This window comes from Prionailurus bengalensis, chromosome B1 (genome assembly GCF_016509475.1).
Source record: "Prionailurus bengalensis isolate Pbe53 chromosome B1, Fcat_Pben_1.1_paternal_pri, whole genome shotgun sequence".
In the NCBI taxonomy this organism is placed as follows: Eukaryota; Metazoa; Chordata; class Mammalia; order Carnivora; family Felidae; genus Prionailurus; species Prionailurus bengalensis.
The window spans coordinates 186284832-186305179 of NC_057344.1; the positions used below are offsets into that span (position 1 = coordinate 186284832).

The following is a 20348-nucleotide window of genomic DNA, read 5'->3' on the forward strand; positions in this document are numbered from 1 at the left end:
ACCTATTCATGATTCCCCATGTTAGGAGGATAATTCACTAAATTCCTTGGAGTGAATTTTGCATCCTAATTGTCCTGTTAGCTTCCCTATTTCTGGGCTGATGAAAAGCAAAGAGAAATAATGCATTAATGTGCAGTTTCTCTCCCAATAGGATCAGCATCATGTATAATTTATTTTCTGCAAGGGCTATAAATAGCTATGTAAAAATCTGTTGATTCCAGTGGGAGCAAGGCCTAAATTGTGAGAATCCCACTGACATCATGAACTCAATCCAATGTGAATGGGAGTGGCAGCACGTTTTGCGGAGAATGCCATTAAGACTTTACCACCGGCAAATTGATGTCATGTCAGTATGTGTATTGTTGGAGAGCTTTGCATAACGAATGTGCTTTTGCCGTTCATGAAAGACGAATTAAAATGGGGATGGGAGAAGATCTTAAAATTCCTCGAGCCCGCCCTCCACCCCTACACATAGTCATCAATCATTTTCTTTCAGACATTTCTTCCTTTTCCTTCCTCCTCCTCTTCTGCCTCCTCCTCCTTTTTTTGGGGGGGGGGGTGTTGCGTAGGTAAGGGGGAGAAGGGCTCTCCTATTAAGAATTAGATTTATAATTGCAATGATTTAACAGTCTGCGTGGTGCCAGATAGTCGGCATATAGAAAATATTATGAAACCAATGTTTTGGGAAAACAAGTGAAAATAGAACCGTTAAAAAGCTAGATTTGTAAAATGCTGTCTAATTTTGGCGGCTCTCTTTCTCTCTGGGATTTTTTTAATGAAAAACGGAAGCTTTTGGGTCTGCCCTTTGAACAGCCTGCGTTTTTCAGCGAATGCTGGTGTTTCTGAGCCTCGGGGGTGCAGGTGGGGGACGCGGGTTACGGGCAGGGCAGGAGTGTTTGGAGCCTTCGGGGCTTACGTTAGCAGAAGGCGGCCGAGAAGCTGGATGTGTCTGCCTCGTAATGGAGAGCATGGCACGGTATTCTTGGAGCCCTTTTCTGGAGCAGATGGTAACTGCTGCCACTTCCCATTTTCCAGTCATCTACAGGTTGAGTTTTGTGTGCCTTTCCTGTTTGCTGCAGCGATGCTGCTATCTGGGGCGGGGGTGGCGGGTGGGGGGGTGGGGGGGTGGGGTTGACAAAGGGGTGGGGCTAGCAGCCATTGTCATTCTTCCTGCGGGTTCCAGGGTCACTGTTACACAGTATGTGAGGCGCCCCACAGCTACTATGTAAAACTCCCCAGGGCTCACTCTGTAGGAGGCTCCGTGCTCACACTTAGGCTCTCTTAGTCTCTACAGCAACTTCATGAAATAGGTGTTACCTCCTTTTACTGATGCGGACCCTGAGGCTCGGGTTTCTTGCTCCAGGTCACAGAGCTACAAAGACAGGCAAGAACCTAAAGCCTCAGTTCGTCCGGATGCTCCACTCCGGATGAGGGCATCCACTGCTGACACTTGTCCCCGCTCTCCGTCGGCCGCTTCTTGCCGTCAGGGTGCAAAGGCGGCCTCCTTTCTGATTCTGCCCCTTCTCCCTGCACCTGTGTGCATCACACGATGACCCCCGACTTCTTCCCCACACAGTTTTCAGAACAGGCCATGGGGCGGGCAAGGCCAGCCCTCCCACACTTCTAAGCCAGGGAAGCATTTATTATGCACCTCCCTTCACTCAGAATGGGGATAGGGACACCTCCAAAAGTTAATAGGTATTGCGCACTCACTTTGTGGTACGCAGAACTCTAAGTGAGTATGAATGATAACATACAATGAGGAGGTTAAATAACTTCCCCAAGGTCACTCAGCAAGGCCGTGGAGTCACAGCTCTGCCATGTTATCTTAGACGCCATTAAAATGGACACTTCCTCAAGATACAGCCCAGTGGGGGCTAGGACAGAGGAGGTAGACTGTCCTTTCCCAGACCTCGATTCCGTGTTGACGAAGCACCTACTATGTGCCGAGCCCTGAGATGGGCCTTTCTACCGACACTATCAGTGTGTCCCTGCCATCAAGCTTGGCAGGTAAGAATCCCTGCCCCCGTATTGCACATAAGGAAACTGAGGCCTTGTAGGGGCAAGCACACAGCCCAGAGTCTCAAATGCGGGAAGTGGATTCAGGGGGTCTGACTCCAAGCCCTCGTCCCTGTGCCTCCTGCTGCCCTCGCTGCCTCAGCCCTGCCCCCGTCTCCCCCGCCCCTGTTACCTGCTCTTCTCAGCCCTGCTCCACTCTTCCCACCTCAACACTCGCTCAGCTCAGCGTCTCTCCCTTCCTCTCCTGCCTCTGCCTCGTCTGCACTTCCTGCCTTTGCTCACTGTTGAGTGGCCTACCCCCTTACAGCCTTTCTCATTTGACCTCTTTCAAGAGGCTTCCGAGTCAGAGTTATTTCTGAAGTGGCTGCCGTAGGCTTGTGCCGTGGGAGGTTCCCGGGAGGGTCGGTCCCAGGCCTGACCTCACAAAGCCCTTGGCTCAGGAGGCACAGGACACTGGCTGTGTGGCCACGGCCAGGCGCCTGCCCTCTCTGAGCTTCAGCGCCTGGCCTTGTAAAATGGCCCGGGGCTGTAAGATCTTCCCCATTTCTCCAAATCCAACGCCGAAGTCGCTATGCTGGAGATTCAGTCATCGTGGAGAATAAGATTTAAACGGCAGTGCCTAATATGAATCCAGTGAGTTAGGAAAGAGTCCTGGGTATTGGCGCCGGGAAGGCTTTGCAGAAGAGTTGGGGCTTGTGCAGGCGGGGCTAAGGATGGGTGGGGAGGAGATGGTCAACGCACGCCAGGGTTTTCTCATAGGAAAGACTTCCCTTAGCCAGACGTCCACCATCTTTTTACCAGGGTGCATTTAGCCTGCCAGGAAGCAGCGCACATTGAAACATCTCTAGCAGAAGAAATCACTTACCTTAAACTTTATTAGTGTTTTGGTGTTTGTTTTTAAATTTCTTCTTCGTTTCTTCTCTGGCTTCCCCACACGCTCACTGTCCTTGTGTCCTGGGGCAAACTCACCCCGTTCCTTGGGAAACTTGTACATCCTTACCAAGATAACACAATGAGTCAGTGGTAGCTCAGGGGAGCAGAAGGGATGAGGAGTGTTAGCGCTAAATGTAAGAATAGAACACGTGGTCAAAGAGGACAGTTCCGTGTGGCTTGAAAATCTAACAGATCTGTAGTAATTGCTCGTTGAGCTGCAGAACACTGTCCGGATCTCAGGCATGGCCACTTCTTACGGCGCCGAGTCCAGTAACTGGTGAACACACTGCTTAACTTCCCTGCACTGTGGGCTTTGTAAATTTCTGACACTGTATCAGAGCCTTTGGTGTGGTTTCCGAAACTGCAGTGTGCCCTTCGGGCAGTTTACTTTAAAAAAAATTTTTTTAATGTTTATTTTATTTTTGAGAGAGAGCAACAGAGCATGAGCAGGGGAGGGGCATAGAGAGAGGGAGACACAGAATCTGAAGCAGGCTCCAGGCTCTGAGCTGTCAGCACAACCCACTGCGGGGCTCGAACTCATGAACCATGAGATCATGACTGAGCAGAAGTCAGACACTTAACCGACTGAGCCGCCCAGGAGGCCCTGGGGAGTTTACTTTTGGTTTTGAACCTGGAGTGGGGGTGTTTCCCCCCAGGAGTAAGGCAGAGCGTGGGAATATAACAGGGTTATACACAATCGCCTTGGCAGGTAAGCTTGAAAAACTCCACACAAACAAAATGAAACCGGTTTTTTGCTACCAGGCCGGTCCAAGAAGGCTTAGAAAGACAGCATTTCCCAAACCGGTGTGACCACTGCAGCTCTCTTCCCGGAGTAATTTGCATGATCATTTCTGGAATGTTGCTATGGGGGGGGGGGGGGTCTTTTGTGGTTTTGAAAGCCAGGTCTCACCGAAATTTGTGTAAAACTTTGAGATCCTGTAGCCAAACGGTGAGCTATTTGTCTCAGAGAAGAGAATGTAGAAGCTGTGCATTCGTCATCCTGTACAAGGCAGAGAAGCCTTCTGGAATCTCCCAGAATGAAGCACGCTGTGATGTGTGTGTTGCTTCTCTGTGCTCCTCCCTCCTTCCTGGTCCTCTTCACGTCCAATGATGGAAAAGGGTAGAAGGGTGATGGTGGATGATAATTCCCACAAGGGATCTCATAGAGACTTTTTTTTTTTTAACTACCCATTCCCAGATTTTGTCGTTCATCAGACTTTGCCTTACCAGTCGGTTTCAGTGGATACATTCAACTCCAAGAACGACGTGTACGTGGCCATCGCTCAGCCCAGCATGGAGAACTGCATGGTGCTGGAGTGGGACCATATCGAAATGAACTTCCGGAGCTATGACAATATCACAGGTATGTTGTGGCTTTGGTCAATGTATCGCCCTCGTTTCGTTGTGGCTGGTGGGCGAAGAAGCATTCTGTCCTCCCCAGGAAGGAAAAGCTGGGCTCTCTGACTTGGTGAGAGTCGGGGAACACATTCCAGCCCGCCCTCGTCTCTCTGATTCTTTCTCGACTTGGTCAGTTATTGGTGAGAACAGAAACTTAGGGTGGTGGTCTTATTTATTGTTGCTGATTCTTTCCAAAGGGAGAGGTGATGGGTCGCGTGTTGCGGGAGGGATTTTCCGGTCGTGGTGAGAAGTCACCAGAGAATCCCTTAATCCTGATCACTTGTGGCAGCCTAAGACTTCAACAGCTTTTCAGCAGCCCAGTGATACCTTTGACTTTGGTTAAGCTGATCGTTAACGAATATGCTAACACGCACGTTCTCACGTGTACACGTGCACATCCGTGCATGCACACGCATGCCCACACTTGCCAGATCCTGGTGGCCACTGCTTCCTTCTCACAAATACAAACACAGTAAGAATAAATGGCTGTCTAAATTCGTGCCTTTGGGTTGAGACCTAGTTAATGCCTCTTTCAACGCTGTCAGGAACCCATTGTCTTAGCGCTGCTAAAAACGGGCTACTTGCTTTGTAAATAGTGGGTAAAGTCAAAATCATCTTTTAGAGACGTCTTGTTTATCAAGTGCAATCTGATAATAACACTGACTTTATAAACAGCACCACGGTGGCCTGTTACCCTGTGAGAGGCTTGCCCTTAGTGGTTCCCGATTTGGAGTTAGAGCAGTGTTTTGCTGCTGCAGCCAGAGAAGCGTATCAGGTAGAAATTCCAGATTAGGAGACTCCTAGGAATCTCTCGGGTGCAGCGCGGTTTTGCAGCAGGTGCAGGGCGTGTAGGGAGGCGGAGAGAGTGCCGTTTCCCCCCTCCAAGAACAGAGACGCTAATGAGCCTAATTTCTGCAGCACTGAGAGGTCTGTGAGACACGCGAGCACCTCCGTAAGCTCACAAGATGCCACGTCAGATGAGCCTCTGCTGTTGGGCCACCTGGCTTCCTAGTGCTGAGTTCACAATCCCGAGAACAGCCCCTCTGGCTTCAAGTGCACACTCAGCACAGAGCACTGCAGGTGAACCGAGGAACCCAGAGTCCATGTTCGAGGCAAAAAGGAGGTGGAGGGGTGGGGGCTGCTATCCACATGCTTTTTGCTTCCCTCTTTTTGCAGACTTGGAGGATAGGTGAGGGATGAGAGCTGGCCCCCGTGCTTTGTGCAGGGGGTTCCACACCAGGGCTTGTTGCCAAGACTGGTCGCGGGCCCGTGAGGTGCCAGGCGCTGGTGTATCTCATTGGAAGCTGGCTGCAGCCCCTTGAGGTATTAGTGCGGGTTGCCTGCCCGCAGGGGGAGGACCGAAGCCCCTTTCAATAGAGAGGCGGTGGACAGATGATAAAGAGCTCAGGTTTTGAAAACGGATGCACGTGGCTTGTACTCCTGACCCCGCCAGGTACTAAGAAGTGGCTGTGGCTTCTGAGGCTCAGTTTCCTCATCTGTAAAACGGGCAACACAGATACTTTACACGGATGTTTGTGCGGATTCAAAGAGTGCCAGGCACAGAGCAAGCAGCTCTCAGTGCCGGCTTCCTTCTCACACCTTTGCAGACAAAGAGAGCAGGGCTCAGGCATGTTGAATCACGTTGGGGGCAGAGCTCAGGGCCTGTCACTGATGCATCTCACCCCTTTCCTCTCTCAGGTTGACCTGGGTAGGAAGGGACAGCACGGCCCTCCACTTGCCCTGCTGACGGTCTGCAGCTGGTTGCATCCCGACAATCGTCAAGTTATTCGTTCATTCATTCATTCATTCATTTGTCCGCAATGATTTCTTGAGCACTTACTCTGAGCTGGACATGATGTAGGTGCTGGGGCCACAGCAGTGAACAGGCCAGATTTATACCTCCACCCCCAACGGGTTTGTACTGTAATGGGAGCGAGAGATAAAAAGAAAGGCAAATAATTATGATGCAGATAACACAGCAGATGGCAACACACTGAGAAGGGAAAGGAAGGTGGGGATGGAAGTTTTGAAGAACCGGCCATGGGAGGGTTGACGTTTTAGACTGGTAAAAGCCTCGTGGAGAAGATGGGTGGGACATGAGGGGTTGGTCCATGTGGACAGTGTGGGGAGGAAGCATTCCAGAGGCCACAGCAAGTGCAAAGGTCCGGAGGCAGGAGGGTACCTTTCCTGCTGGGGTCATCCGGGGGGCCATTCTGGCCTGAACAAAATGATCCAGAGGGAAAGCTGCCGCAGACAAGGACAGGTCAGAGGAACCTAACAGGTCAGAGGAAGGACTTGGGTTTTTAATCTGAGTGCACAGCTTCGTGCAGAGGTCGGCAGGGCTGTCCAGGATGAGGCAGGTGCCCGGCACAGGGGGCTGGGCTGTGAGTAGCCTGTGGCAGGGACAGGGGACCAAGGTAGAAGCAGAGAGACTGGGTGAGAAGCTGTTGCAGGAATCCGAGCAGGTGCTGATGGCCTGGGTCGGGGCGTGGGTTGGGGCAGCGGTGGGTGGGACGCATTCAGTGAGGTCGGAGTGGGTGTGGCCAAGGTGAGAGCCATGGTGGGGCCTTTTTAGTTTCTGGGGACTCCTCAGCCCCTCGCTCTCCATCTAATGAGCGGTGGGCAGCCCCACACAAAGCCCACCTACAGCCTCTTCACAGCCAAGCCTGAGAAACGGGTTACAACAGTGAGGTAGTTAAACTTGTGAGCTCCAACATCAGGCAGGTTTTCGGAGGAACTGGCTCCAGATCTTTCCAGCTAGTGACCTTGGCAAAGTTAGTTTCGTTCCAAGAGCCCCTTTCATCGTCGGATTGGACCCGCGAGAATTGACTGGGGCCCGGGGCAGACGGGCACGTAGTAGGTCCTCAGCGAATATTGGTTTTGTCACCTGGGGATAAAAAAAGGGGCAGCCCTCCTCCCCCCTTCCAGAGCCTAATTCTTTCACTTCAGCTGAAACTCCTCCATAACTTTTATCAGCATAGGAAAGGAGGGGCCAGCGTAGAATGACCGAGGGAGCAGGGGAAGAGGGTGATTCCAGAAACAGCCTGGATCCCTCGGTGCAGGAAGGAGTGTGGTTCCCTGAGCACGGCCTGGCGTGAAGGAGAGCCCTAAGTGCTCATGCGCCGGGCACATGACAAATATACTTGCTGTGGCCTCTGGAATGCTTCCTCCCACCACCCTGCAGCCGCTTGCCTTGAACGAGACCGAGGGAAACACAGGCTCGTTTTCCCCTCACGGGCCATGCGTGTCATTTGTCATCTTGTTTGATCACGGAGTGATCCCAGAGTCTGCGAGGGCTGGGCACAGTCTCCTCAATCCATGCCTGGCCAGATGGGGGCCCTGAGGACTGGGAGGGGCACCTGCATCCCCCTGTGCAGATCGTGATGAGCATGCGCGGGAGGGACGGCTTCAGCCATGGATCTGCTGCTGCTGGGAGGAAAAGGAAACCCACTGTAACACTCACCCCAAGATTTCACACTTTACGTCTCCTTTTTTTCTCTACATCTCTTCTTGGCTCTCCTGTCTTTGGTTTATTTTGTTTGCCTTTTGATTTCTAGGCTCTACTCTCTCCCCTACGCTAACACACACACACACACACACACACACACACACACACACACACACGCACGGTGATTTCTGCCTCTACTCACAATTCTATAGGCTAAAAGTGTTCGCCTGGACAGAGGTGTTCTGGAACGTCTCCAAGAAAGGAATTCTTTCTGTCTCTCTCACAGCGCCCCGCAGCTGAGACAGACTGGCAGGCCTGTGGGACACTTCTGGGTCGCAGGGACCTCCATAGGTAGGCCTCTCAGGAAGGGGAGCAGGAGTACGCACTCTGTTGGTGTTGTCAGGGTGGAGTCAGGCGGCTTCCGAAGAGCAGTTCAGTAGTTTAAATCCAGAAGCCTTGAAAGCGTGCCCAACGTTGGGGCGCCTGGGTGGCTCAGTCGGTGTCCGACTTCAGCCAGGTCACGATCTCGCGGTCCGGGAGTTCGAGCCTCGCGTCGGGCTCTGGGCTGATGGCTCAGAGCCTGGAGCCTGTTTCCGATTCTGTGTCTCCCTGTCTCTCTGCCCCTCCCCTGTTCATGCTCTGTCTCTCTCTGTCCCCAAAATAAATAAACGTTGAAAAAAAAAATTAAAAAAAAAAAAAGCGTGCCCAACGTTTAGCACGGCAATGCCTGCGTTTAAGAATACCGCCAGATGGGGGCGCCTGGGTGGTGCAGTCGGTTAAGCGTCCGACTTCAGCCAGGTCACGATCTCGCGGTGTGTGAGTTCGAGCCCCGCGTCCGGCTCTGAGCTGATGGCTCGGAGCCTGGAGCCTGTTTCCGATTCTGTGTCTCCCTCTCTCTCTGCCCCTCCCCTGTTCATGCTCTGTCTCTCTCTGTCTCAAAAATAAATAAACGTTAAAAAAAAAAAATTAAAGATGGCTAAAAAAAAAAAAAAAAAAAAAAGAATACCGCCAGATGGTTTTCAAAAAAGACTACAAGGAAGCATGTTACGTACAGTAATGAAAAATTAGAAATAACTGCAATGTCCAACAATAGGGGATTTGTTAAAAATAGGATACACCCATGCGATGCAATACCATATAATATTAAAGCTTCAAGTTCTAGAAGGTGCAATAACAGGGGAAAACGTTTACATCATAGCGGTCGAGTGGAAAAAAAGTAGACTATAAAAAGCCCACGTATCCTATAAGCCCAAATTTATTTTTAGTTTTAATTAAAAAAAAAATGTTTGAACCCACATTTATGTTTTTAAGTTTATTTATTTATTTTGAGTGAGAGAGAGAGGGAGTGTGAGTTGGGGAGGGGCAGAGCGAGAGGGAGAGAGAGAGAATCCAAGCAGGTTCTGCCCTGTAAGTGCAGAGCCTGATGCGGGGCTCAAACCCATCAACTGTGAGGTCATGACCTGAGCTGAGATCAAGAGTCAGTTGCTCAACCGACTGAGCCACCCAGGTGCCCCGGAGCCGAAATTTATTTTTAAATTTTGAATTTGGGTATGTGCATAGATTAACGATTAAAGAAATTTATCAAGATACGAAGTGTTATTTCAGCATTTGCAGTACGAGTGATGTTGGTTTTCCTCTTTGTGCTTTTTGGTATGTTGGTAGTTGAGTGTAGACTCGAGCCAGACTACCTGGATTTAGGTCCCCGGCTCTATCACATACTCGCTGTGTGGCCTTGTATAAGTTACTTAACTTCTCTGTGCCTCACTTTTCCCCTTATAAAATGGGGATGATGATGATGATAATACTGGTCTCATAAGGTTGTCGTAAGCATGAAATGAATAAATACATGTAAAGTACTTAGTATAGTGCCTGCTCAATAGTACACACTTTTTAATGGTTACCTGTTATTTTCAAAATTTGCTTTGATGAACATTGAAAACTTTTATACTCAGGGGGAAAAAGGAATAATTAGTTTGAAACGGAGGAAAGGGACCAGGAAAAGTAAATATCCCTCAAAAATCCACCCACCGTCTGCCCCCAAAGTGGATACTAAGGACAGAAATTGGATAATTATCCTTGTAATTTACAGACCAAATTCACTTTGGCCCAAATTGCCTAGAAAATTAGGAGAAAGAAATGACTTTTAATCAGATGACCTAGATGGATGTGAGTGGTCCTATTGCTTGCTGGCTGGAGGGAGGAGCTTGGGAGAAGGCTCGGGGGTCTGGGTGGGGGAGAAAATGGTAGGAGGTGGTCCGGACAGGAGAGGTCCCCTTTTGCAGCAGAGTTCTGGCTTTGTGCTGCCTGAGCTAGATCATTCAGGTCAGTGATCATTCTACAGGTGTTTTTGCAGTGCCTGCTACGGGCGACTTTAAAGGGGTTACATCTTTTGATTATCGAGACCCTGTATTCAATAATCCAGTAACGATAGCTACTAATCACTGGCCACTTCCTGTTTATGGGTGCTCTGTTCTAACAACACCAACCATGAATTTCTCATTTAGTCTTTACTAACCCTGTCGGGTCAGGGATAATAGCATCCTCATTTTCCAGACGAGGAGCCTGAGCACAGAGAGTCAACGGGCACAAGGTCAGAAAGCTTACACGTGCTGCATTTCACATCCTGGGCCACCTGCTTAGAGCCACCGGGTTTAACACTGTTCCGCCAGCATTCAGCTTCCTTTGGCTCTAGAAATCAGAAGAGGCCAGGTGTCTTCAAAGAGCCCTCGTGACAGTGCTTTCCTCGTGTCTCTGAGACCTGACTCCTACCTTTTTATCCTCCCTCCCCAACTCCCCATTTGTTTCATCCTGCTCTATGGAGTTGGGGAGTACGTTTTTTGAATAGCACGAAGACAGTTCATTTGGTGTTTGTGGTTTTCCTGAATCGAACTCCTGCCTCGAAAGACACCAGGTGATCAGCACTTATTTCTGTGGAGACACATATATATTTTTTTAAGTCTAAAAAATTTTTTTAACTGGAAGCGCCTGGGTGGCTCAGTCGGTTAAGCGTCTGACTTTGGCTCAGGTCATGATTTTGCGGTCGTGAGTTCGAGCCCCGCGTCGGGCTCTGTGCTGACAGCTCAGAGCCTGGAGCCTGTTTCAGATCTGTGTCTCCCTCTCTCTCTGACCCTCCCCCGTTCATGCTCTGTCTCTCTCTCTGTCTCAAAAATAAATAAACGTTAAAAAATTTTTTTTTTAATTTTTTTAACTGTGGGAAAATATGCATTAACGTAAAACTGACCATCTTAACCACTTTTACGTGTATCGTTCAGTAGCATTAAGTGCCGCTCACCATGCTGGTTAGACAATCTCTGGAACTCTTTCCATCTTGAAAAAACTAAAACTCTGTGTCCATTAAACACTAACCCCCCTCTCTCCCCTCTTTCTCAGCCCCTGGCCGCCACCGTCCTATTTTCTGTCTCTAGGAGTCTGACTACTTTAGGGATCTCATATAAGTAGAATCATAGGTTATTTATCTTTTTGTGACTGTCTTTATTTCACTTAGGATAATGCCCTCAACGGTCATCCATATTGTCATGTGTCGTGTGTCAGAATTTCCTTCCTTTTTAAGGTGGAACAGTGTTCTATTGTGTGTACGTACTACAATTTGGTTATCCATTCATCCATCAGTGGACGCTTGGGTTGCTTCTGGCTTTTGGCTGTTGTGAATAACGCGGCTATGAACACGGTTGTGCAAATCTCTTAGGGACCTCGCTCTGGACCCAGAAGTGAAATTGCTGGGTCCCATGGTAATTCTGTGTTCAGTGTTTTGAGAAACCGCCACACCGTTCTCCACGTCGGCTGTCCGGTTTTCCGTTCCTTCCATTTCTTTACATCTCTCCCCCCATTTTGCAGTTCACAAGGGCCCCATTTTCGCTGCGGAGGAGCGTTTTTAACCGCGCTGCCCTAATCCCCTCTCGTTTCTCTCGGGGCACAGGTCAGTCCATTGTGGGCTGCAAGGCCATCCTCATTGACGACCAGGTTTTCGTGGTGGTGGCCCAGCTCTTCGGCGGCTCCCACATTTACAAATACGACGAGAGCTGGACCAAGTTTGTCAAATTCCAAGACATCGAAGTCTCCCGCATTTCCAAGCCCAACGACATCGAGTTGTTTCAGATCGAGGACGAGACGTTCTTCGTCATCGCAGACAGCTCGAAAGCTGGGCTGTCCACAGTGTATAAATGGAACAGCAAAGGATTCTACTCCTACCAGTCTCTGCACGAGTGGTTCAGGGACACGGATGCGGAGTTTGTGGACATAGACGGGAAATCGCATCTGATTCTGTCCAGCCGCTCCCAGGTCCCCATCATCCTCCAGTGGAATAAAAGCTCTAAGAAGTTTGTCCCCCACAGTGATATCCCCAACATGGAGGACGTACTGGCCGTGAAAAGCTTTAGAATGCAGAATGCCCTCTACCTTTCCCTCACCCGCTTCATCGGGGACTCCAGGGTCATGAAGTGGAATAGTAAGCGGTTTGTGGAGATCCAGGCTCTTCCATCCCGGGGGGCCATGACCCTGCAGCCCTTTTCTTTTAAAGATAACCACTACCTGGCCCTGGGGAGTGACTATACGTTCTCCCAGATATACCAGTGGGATAAGGAAAAGCAGCTATTCACAAAATTTAAGGAGATTTATGTGCAAGCGCCTCGTTCCTTCACGGCTGTCTCCACCGACAGGAGAGATTTCTTTTTTGCATCCAGTTTCAAAGGGAAAACAAAGATTTTTGAACATATAGTCGTTGACTTAAGTTTGTGAAGGTGTGATTGGCGAATTTAAAAGACACGTAGCCCTGGCTCTCACAGGAGAGCGACCAAGAAGCAGATACAAAAAGAAGCCAAGTTCAGAGCTCTGAAATTAAAACCACACTGGGGGAATAGTTAGAAGTTTTCAAAATTTTAGAACTCACATTTTAATCAGGGATTGCGTTTATTGGCTAATTGCATGACGTGTCCGTTCTCCCATTTAAAAAGACATCTTAAAGCCTGTTGTCACTGAGAAAACAGTACAGCATTAGCTCTTAACCATCTAGGACAGTAATGTGCTTTTTTTTTTTTTTTTTTTTTTTTTAATGAGGAAGGATTAATGGATAAGATGGGATAGCTCTTATAATGAAATAAACAAACAAACAAACAAAGACCAAACTATGGGCCCTTCTCATTCCATTTTAGCAATCCTTTTGGTAAGAACTCTTAAAGGCAAAGTCAGCTGAAAAGATTTGCTGATGATTCGTTTAAAAATCTGGTAACACTCAGCAATGCTATTTTGAGCCATTTCAGTTTCCTGAATCCCCCTTAATAGCAGAACGTTGGCTATTTCATTGGCTCACGTAGACGCACATCATGGGTGTGTTAACAAAATAATGTTGGACGTTGCTTCCTTTACCACAAAGAGAATACTCTGCTGATGCATATCTAGGCCCAGCGCGGGCTGTAGGCCCATGAGTGAGACAAAGGCATTTCCCCTCTTCCTTGTGGTTCAAAGCCGGCCCCCGGGGCGGCCAGAGCAATACCGCTTGTTAGATGCTCTCCGTGACCCAGCTGCTTCCCTGAACCCATTCTTTTGAGTTTGTGGGTAACCAGCAGACAGGCCAAAGACTGAATGGTGCTTTTCATCCCATCCTTCAAAGCAATAGAACAGGTATTTCCGCCTGATGAGCATTTGGTAGAATTTCTGAAGCAAGATTTTATGGAATCAAAAGAGGACTTTTCACAAGTCTCGATGGACTTTGAAAACCTAGAGGTGGCCCTTTGATCTGTGCATGGCTTTGCCCTCTGGGCAACTTACTCTTAGAAATCACTGAGTACCAACCTGCCAGCTGCCCACCTCCCTACTCATACGATGTCCCGCTTTGTTGATTTGCTAATGTTGCTGCTGCAAGTACAGCCCTCCCAGAGAGGCTGAGGCACCAGATGGCAGCACCCAGGGTGCTCATGACGCTAATGCCCCTTCCTGTCCCGGGAGCGTAGCACAGGAAAGCCCCCTGGGGCTCAGACGCTGACATGGGGCCATGTACTGGCAGGGGCTCATCCCCAGTAGGCTGAGGGTCTCAGGCCGATCAGCAGGGACCGGCTTTGCAGCCAGACACACGGAGCCCCACACACCAGGTCTGCACCCAGGGGGCCGGAGCACCTATGTCAAAATGGGCTTCTCTGGTGTGGATTACTGGGAAGCCCATGGGCCCTGGTTTTGTGGAAGGTTCCCAGAGCATGCGCTGCCCGATTAGCTTGGTTCTCTTCAGAGGATGTGAAGTGGATTTGGGGAGTGGCTCTGAAAGAGCAACTCGACCACGTCTCTTGTCGCCCTGAAGTCAGCACAATCATACTGTACTGCAGTGTTATTTTTTCACGATTGTTTGCCAAGTCACGAGTAGGTAGATGTTTTGCTACAAATGTGAATGCGTTGTTGTTTCTGGTGTTTAAGCAATGCAGATGAAGGCAATAAATAGCATCGGTGTTGCAACAGCACTCCTGGGTCCATTCTGGGACTGCAGGCTGAGGGCTTTCAGCCTAGGACACCGGGGGTTTTAATGAAGGAGGTCAGCCGCACACGGCAGATTGCTGCTTGAAACTTTCCTACTAAGCACCAACCCCACAGGAGAAAAGTGGTTTGTTTTCATTTTTTTTAAGTGCCAAGTCACTCTTCCGCATGCGTTCTTTTGCCTTCCTGGTTTACTCGAATTGACTACAGATGCCCCGATCCCCACATCGGAGGCCGAAAGTGGGGCAGCTCTGGCATTTCTCCGGCGGTGAGGAGGGGCAAACAATTCTTTCTGGCACATGGAACCTTCCGACAAGCCCAGGCGGAAACACAGGCACTTGGCAAACAACGTAGGGGACATTCAGACGGTCCCCGCGTTTGTGCCAGGTCGAGATGACGCTCCCGATTGCCGCCGCTTGTGGAGAAGGCAGTCGGGACACCTCTTCCCAGGGCTGCCTCTCCCGAGCAAGGCACCAGCTTCCCAGCTACGGGGCGGGGAGAGGGGCTCTTGCTGAGTCCAGGTGAGACGCTGGCGGGTCGAAGGCAGGTTGAGGGAACTGGGGGCTGGGTGAAGGCGAGAGGGTGGGCAATCCCCGCAGCCACAACCAGCTTCTCTTCTCTTTTCCTTCTGACAAAATGAGACCAGATCAGAGTCTGCAGCCTACAAGAGTCTCCGTGCTGAGGGAGCAGCTATTTGTTCTGGCCGACTTGCTGAAGGAGCATAGATGTTCTTGGCGCAAGTCGGTGGAAGCTTTGCTTCATTAATCCCACTGCTCCCTCCCAGGCATCCCTTGAGTTTTAAACAATTTCTGCAAGAAGCTTTTTTTTCCCCCAGTAATAACGTAAGACGAGAAAAACAAACCAACAACACCAGAAACCCAAAGCAGAGAGATACGTGGGACCGTCCCCTGTGAAGATCGTTCTAGGCGGGGCTGTTCTTGTCCATGCCTTCCCATCCCCCATTGGTTCCCATCTTGTCAGCTTGTTTCTTCTTTACAGTCTCTGTGGCTAGGCTGAGTCCCTCCAGGTGGCCAAGTGGCCACGCCACACAGCCTTAAAGCATGGGATCAGGAACAGATCTCTCATGAAGACTAAAAACAAGCCTTAGGTGCGAATGGCTCTGTGTCCTCGGGCAGAGGATAATAAGACCGCCCTGCATTTCAGCAAAGCTTTATATGTTTTCAGTGTGCATCTGTGTCCAGCTCATTTGTTTAATAAATAGTTCTTCAGCTCATTGGCGGGCAGGATGCTCATTTCAGAGGGAGGGAAGTAGGTGCAAAAATCGAAGTCAGTTGCCTGCTCAAGGTTATCCAGTAGTGAGTGGCCGAGGCGGAGGTTCCCCCCTCAACAGCAGGCTTTGTGTTTTCTTTGTGACAGTCTGACATGCCTTCCAAATAAAGACTTTTTATCGTGATTCAGAATATAGCAGCACCTTGAGATAACATTTTAAAAATATAGCAAAATATGCACAGCCAGAAGGAGAATAATGCTGAATAGACACCATTTAATCAACTGGTCCATTTAACAATTCAACGCTACGGAACTGCTATTACATGCAAGGCCCCACTCTTGAAAGTCTTCCAGAAGTTTCCGATAATTGTCCCTTCTCAAGAGGGTTTCTAGCTGGCACGGCTGCTTCTCTACCCTCTCTTCCCCTCCCTCCACGGCTCCGGTGGGGATGTTGAGGTCGAGACACATTTGGTTCTTGTCACAATGTCCACAAGATACACAAGAAGAATTCTATGAGGGAAAAACTAAAAACTCAAAGGCACGAGTGATGATGAATTGCTCCGGGTCATAATCAGCCTTCGGGGAGCATGCTGGAAATGCCGGTGTTGCATTTTTCTTCCCCGTGGAGTGAGAGGCTGTGTATTTTTAGGAAAGAAATCAGCGTGGGATGCTGGAGGTTTGGTTGCCAGGAACACTCACGATGGAAATTTCTCTGACCGGGGGTAGAATGAAAGAGAGATGAAGGTCTGCAGGAGGGGAGTCTATTTGCATATGCCTTTAGCAGGCTTCCTGATTCTTCTACAGAGGTATCAGCCTCTCACTCGTAGTTTTGGAAGAGAGTTCTTTCATTAGGCACTGGCCAAAGATTCCGTTAAAGAGAGAGCCCTGGAGTGGAGTGCGGAAGTCTAATTGTTGACGCAGTGAGTAAGGTGGTCCGGACTTGGGACAATCTAAAGGGAATGGGCAGAAAAGCAGGGCAGATGTCTGTGGAGGAAACTCTTTGGGGAAAGTAGAAATAAGATGGAAGGAAAAAGGTCATCACGATTTTCTTTGCCTCAGCCAGGCGAGTAGAGGGTGGGACTACCAGGCAAAGTAACAGCCAATTTTTAATGAAGAGAGCCAGTTGTAATGCTAATCGAAATAAGAATTGAATTGCAAAGCTACTGAGATCTAAACCTAGCGAGGCACTCTTATCCTTACATTATTCCATTACTTGTTTCAGAATCTACCTTTTTTTCCGGTAGGAGACTATGCATTCCCAATCAATCCCTTTGACTATCAGGAATGTATAAGAACTGTTGATAAAATAAGCCAATATGCCATTCGGTACCATTTTTATGTATCTTAGATGCATAACTTAGGTAAAATAAGAATAGTTTATATGTATATGAAAGCATATTTTGCAGTATGCAAGCTACAATGGATGCATTTTAAGGCTAAATATATATTTAACTCTTTTTGGTAAATACAGTTAACAAACAACATGCCTCCTAAGTCGATATATTCTGTAAGTCTATGAATAAAAAGTAGCTCATGCCTAATATGGCTTTGATCTCTGGTCTGCTTGAATATGGATATGCCCACTTGAGTCACAGATTTGAGGGCATGATGGGCTATTGTGGAAGGGCGGAGTATGCCCATTTATCTTTGTGGCTTACTCCCTGTTTAAATGGAAGATGGGTACTGCAGGGGGACTTTTGCTTCTACTTGCAAACTAAAAAGTCACTACAAAGTCACTGAAGGACTTCACAGCTACACCTCGACCTGATCTGCACGATCATAATCTGGACGGATTGACAGAGCACTCTGGGGATCTTTGGGCATCCTCTGATTCTGCATGGTGACAAGATGGGATCCCGTTGATTGGGTGGAACCATGAACAAATTGAGGGCAAGACTTTTGTCTTGTTCTCTGCATGTCTGGGCTCTAACCCGGTACACAGCAAGTGAGCAGTGAAAGTTTGCCTCATGTGTCTGTGTCTTTAGACCCATTTGGTTTCATTGGACAAATGAAGGGTCAAAACCTCGAATCACGTATGACTGTGTACTTATTGTGGGTCAATTACTTTGATACACTGTGGGGCTTTTTAAAAAGTACAAGGGCAGAGTTCTTGCCCTCAGGGAGCTTAAAGCTAGTTAAGAGGAAAAGTGATCATCATGGGAAGCTATAGTGACAACACCGGGGCTAGTGTTTCTGCATCACAAAGCAGTGTGTGGCTAATTGTGCAATGAAAGAAACAGTTAGTAGTGATTACCAATTATTTAACTACTGGTATGGCATGTGGGTTGCATTAATTTTCTATTGCTATGCAACAAATGACCACAAATATAGTGGCTTAAAACAGAACATGGTCATTAGCTTACAGTCCCCATGGGTCAGGAGTCCTGGCACAGCTGAACTCGATGCCCTGCTCAGGTCTCGGGAGGCTGCCCTCAAGGTGTCAGCCAGACTGTGGTCTCATCTGGAGGCTCAACCGGGGAAGCATCTCGTTTCAGGCTCATTCGGGTCTCTGGACCCCATATTTTTTCAGGCTCTCGACTTGGGGACCTCTTTCAACTCCTAGGGAGTCACACACAGCTCCATGCCAGTGGTCTTCCCCATAGATCCTCTCATGACATAACTGTGAGCTTCTGTAAGGTCATCAGGAGCAATAGGTGTGAGATCCCATCACCTTTGCCCTATTCTATTAGTTGGAAGCAGTTCATAGGTCCTGCAGTCACTCCTCAAAGGAAGGAGATTATAAAGGACTCATGGGGTTGGGAGTCACCTTAGAGTGTGTCCATCACAAGCACCAACCAAAGAAAATGGATACCCAGGTGATCAGGTATCTACCTGATAGGTATCTAACCATAAAAAGCCATTGACCTAGGCCCAGTGCATTCCAGTGAAATATGTACTGTGAATACAGATAATAAATTCATAGGAGGAAGGGCTGCTTCAGGCCGGAGCAAGTACCCCTGACCAGGATAGAGAGGAGAATGGCCTTTTCACTATTGCTTGACCACTGAATCATTGTTTTGTGTTTGTGGAGAAGTACAGAAAAGAACTGAATTTTTCCAAACCTGCAAGTCAGAAGCTCATTAATCCCAATATTTCAGTGCATTTAATCTTGGAACTAAAATGCTGTGTAAATTGCTCAGTCCTGACCATGCAGTCATTAGCAAGGCAAGTACACTCACTTTCTCTATTTCTCAGAGAGCTAATTGAGGACTAACTGTCTAAGAAGAATTGGAGGCGTGAGCAATGTGTCACTTTCATTGATCACCTGTTCTTACAATTGGCTTCTCTACCTGCCTCCCAGACAGGACAACCCCTTACTAACCAGGGCCTAATTGGCACAAATGACTTTTTCCAGCAAATTGGGTAGCAGAGGCGAGACTAAGGGCCTTAGGTGAGCCCCACCTCTTGGCCTCTGCTCCAGGCGGCCTTTTGCTAAATCTCAGCTTCTGCCTTCAGCCAGACGACAAGCCAAGGCAACACAGGAAGAGGCGTACAGTAATTTAAGTGCTACCCCGAAATTCCCAGCACTTTCGGAAATCTGTAGGTGAGCCCTGAAGAGCATTCTCCTGTGTATGTCCCCAAATGTCTACTAGAAACCAAGAGAAAAAAATACAGCCAGGTTCTTTCATCTTGCAAGAAGCCTGCCCGGTTCTCCATGCCCCACCCCAGCCCATGCATCATCCCCAGAACTGACCCAGAGCCCCGATTGGCATCGCCAATGGTCGCCAGTTCGTGTCGCCAACCCAGTTAGTTCTATCATCTCCCTGTTTGCTTTCAAGGGTGCTGTGTGCCGAAGGGCATGTGAAAGGAAGGTTAGAGAAAATTGGAGTCCTGACACTTATGTGAACAGTGCTGTGCTAGGTCCCGAGAATACAAACGTCTTAAGAAAGATGCAGAAGCACTTAAGCAGCTCTAAACATCGTGCTTCCTCACCCTTTTACAGTAGCGGTGGAAATGCTCGGGGAATGTGAATGTAGCTTGAGAAAGTAAGAAGACCCAGGTGGTCCAGTCTCACCGCAATGTAGAATTTAATGAAGCAACCCCCAAACCAGGGAATAATTATTACAAGTAGTTCTGGTCTCTCCTCGTTTCCCTGAACGAAGAGGAAAGCCTGGTCATCACCCTCCCCATGCTGCTGCTTCAGGCCGGTCTCCCCCAGTGGAGATGTTTTCTAGCAGCTCACATTCCACGGCGGCCCCTCCTGATTCTCCAGTCTTCCAAAACCCCTCCCATATGCCACCACTCCATCCGCTGCCTGGCCTCCGTCCCATCTCTCCACATGGGTTTTCCCAGGAAGAGGGTGGAGGGAAAAAAGGTCTAAATGCTCAAACATTAATATATTTTATTCCGGCCATAGTGCATCCAATAGATTTTAAGATTCTTCTGCCTTTGCTTCTCTTTTTCTTTTTTTTTTTTTTTTTTTTTTAATTTTTTTTTTTCAACGATCATTTATTTTTGGGACAGAGAGAGACAGAGCATGAACGGGGGAGGGGCAGAGAGAGAGGGAGACACAGAATCAGAAACAGGCTCCAGGCTCCGAGCCATCAGCCCAGAGCCTGACGTGGGGCTCGAACTCACGGACCGCGAGATCGTGACCTGGCTGAAGTCGGACGCTTAACCGACTGCGCCACCCAGGCGCCCCTGCTTCTCTTTTTCTGCACCGTGTTACCCAGGTTCACAAATTCTTTGGTGCCCCCCCCCCCTTTGGGAGGTGGAGACTGACTTCCCTCCCGTGAACGCACGCCGTACTTCCGGACTTGTTTCCAAGGAATAGAATGTGGCAGAAGTGTTGGTGTGTAACTTCCAAGAATAGGTCTTAGAAGGCAGTGAAGCTTCCTTCTCG

The 20348-nt window shown here is 48.8% G+C and overlaps 1 protein-coding gene across 1 annotated transcript in view; it reads left to right on the forward strand.

Annotated features, from left to right (window-relative positions):
- The window catches only part of LGI2 (leucine rich repeat LGI family member 2), a 31624-nt gene extending 14578 nt beyond the window's left edge, over positions 1-17046 (forward strand). The window contains exons 7-8 of the mRNA XM_043572860.1: positions 4151-4315; positions 11736-17046. Of these exons, the coding sequence (XP_043428795.1) occupies positions 4151-4315; positions 11736-12553 (983 nt within the window). The 3' untranslated portion in view covers positions 12554-17046. The remainder of the gene's footprint in view (positions 1-4150; positions 4316-11735) is intronic.
- Positions 17047-20348: the final 3302 nt, after the last annotated feature.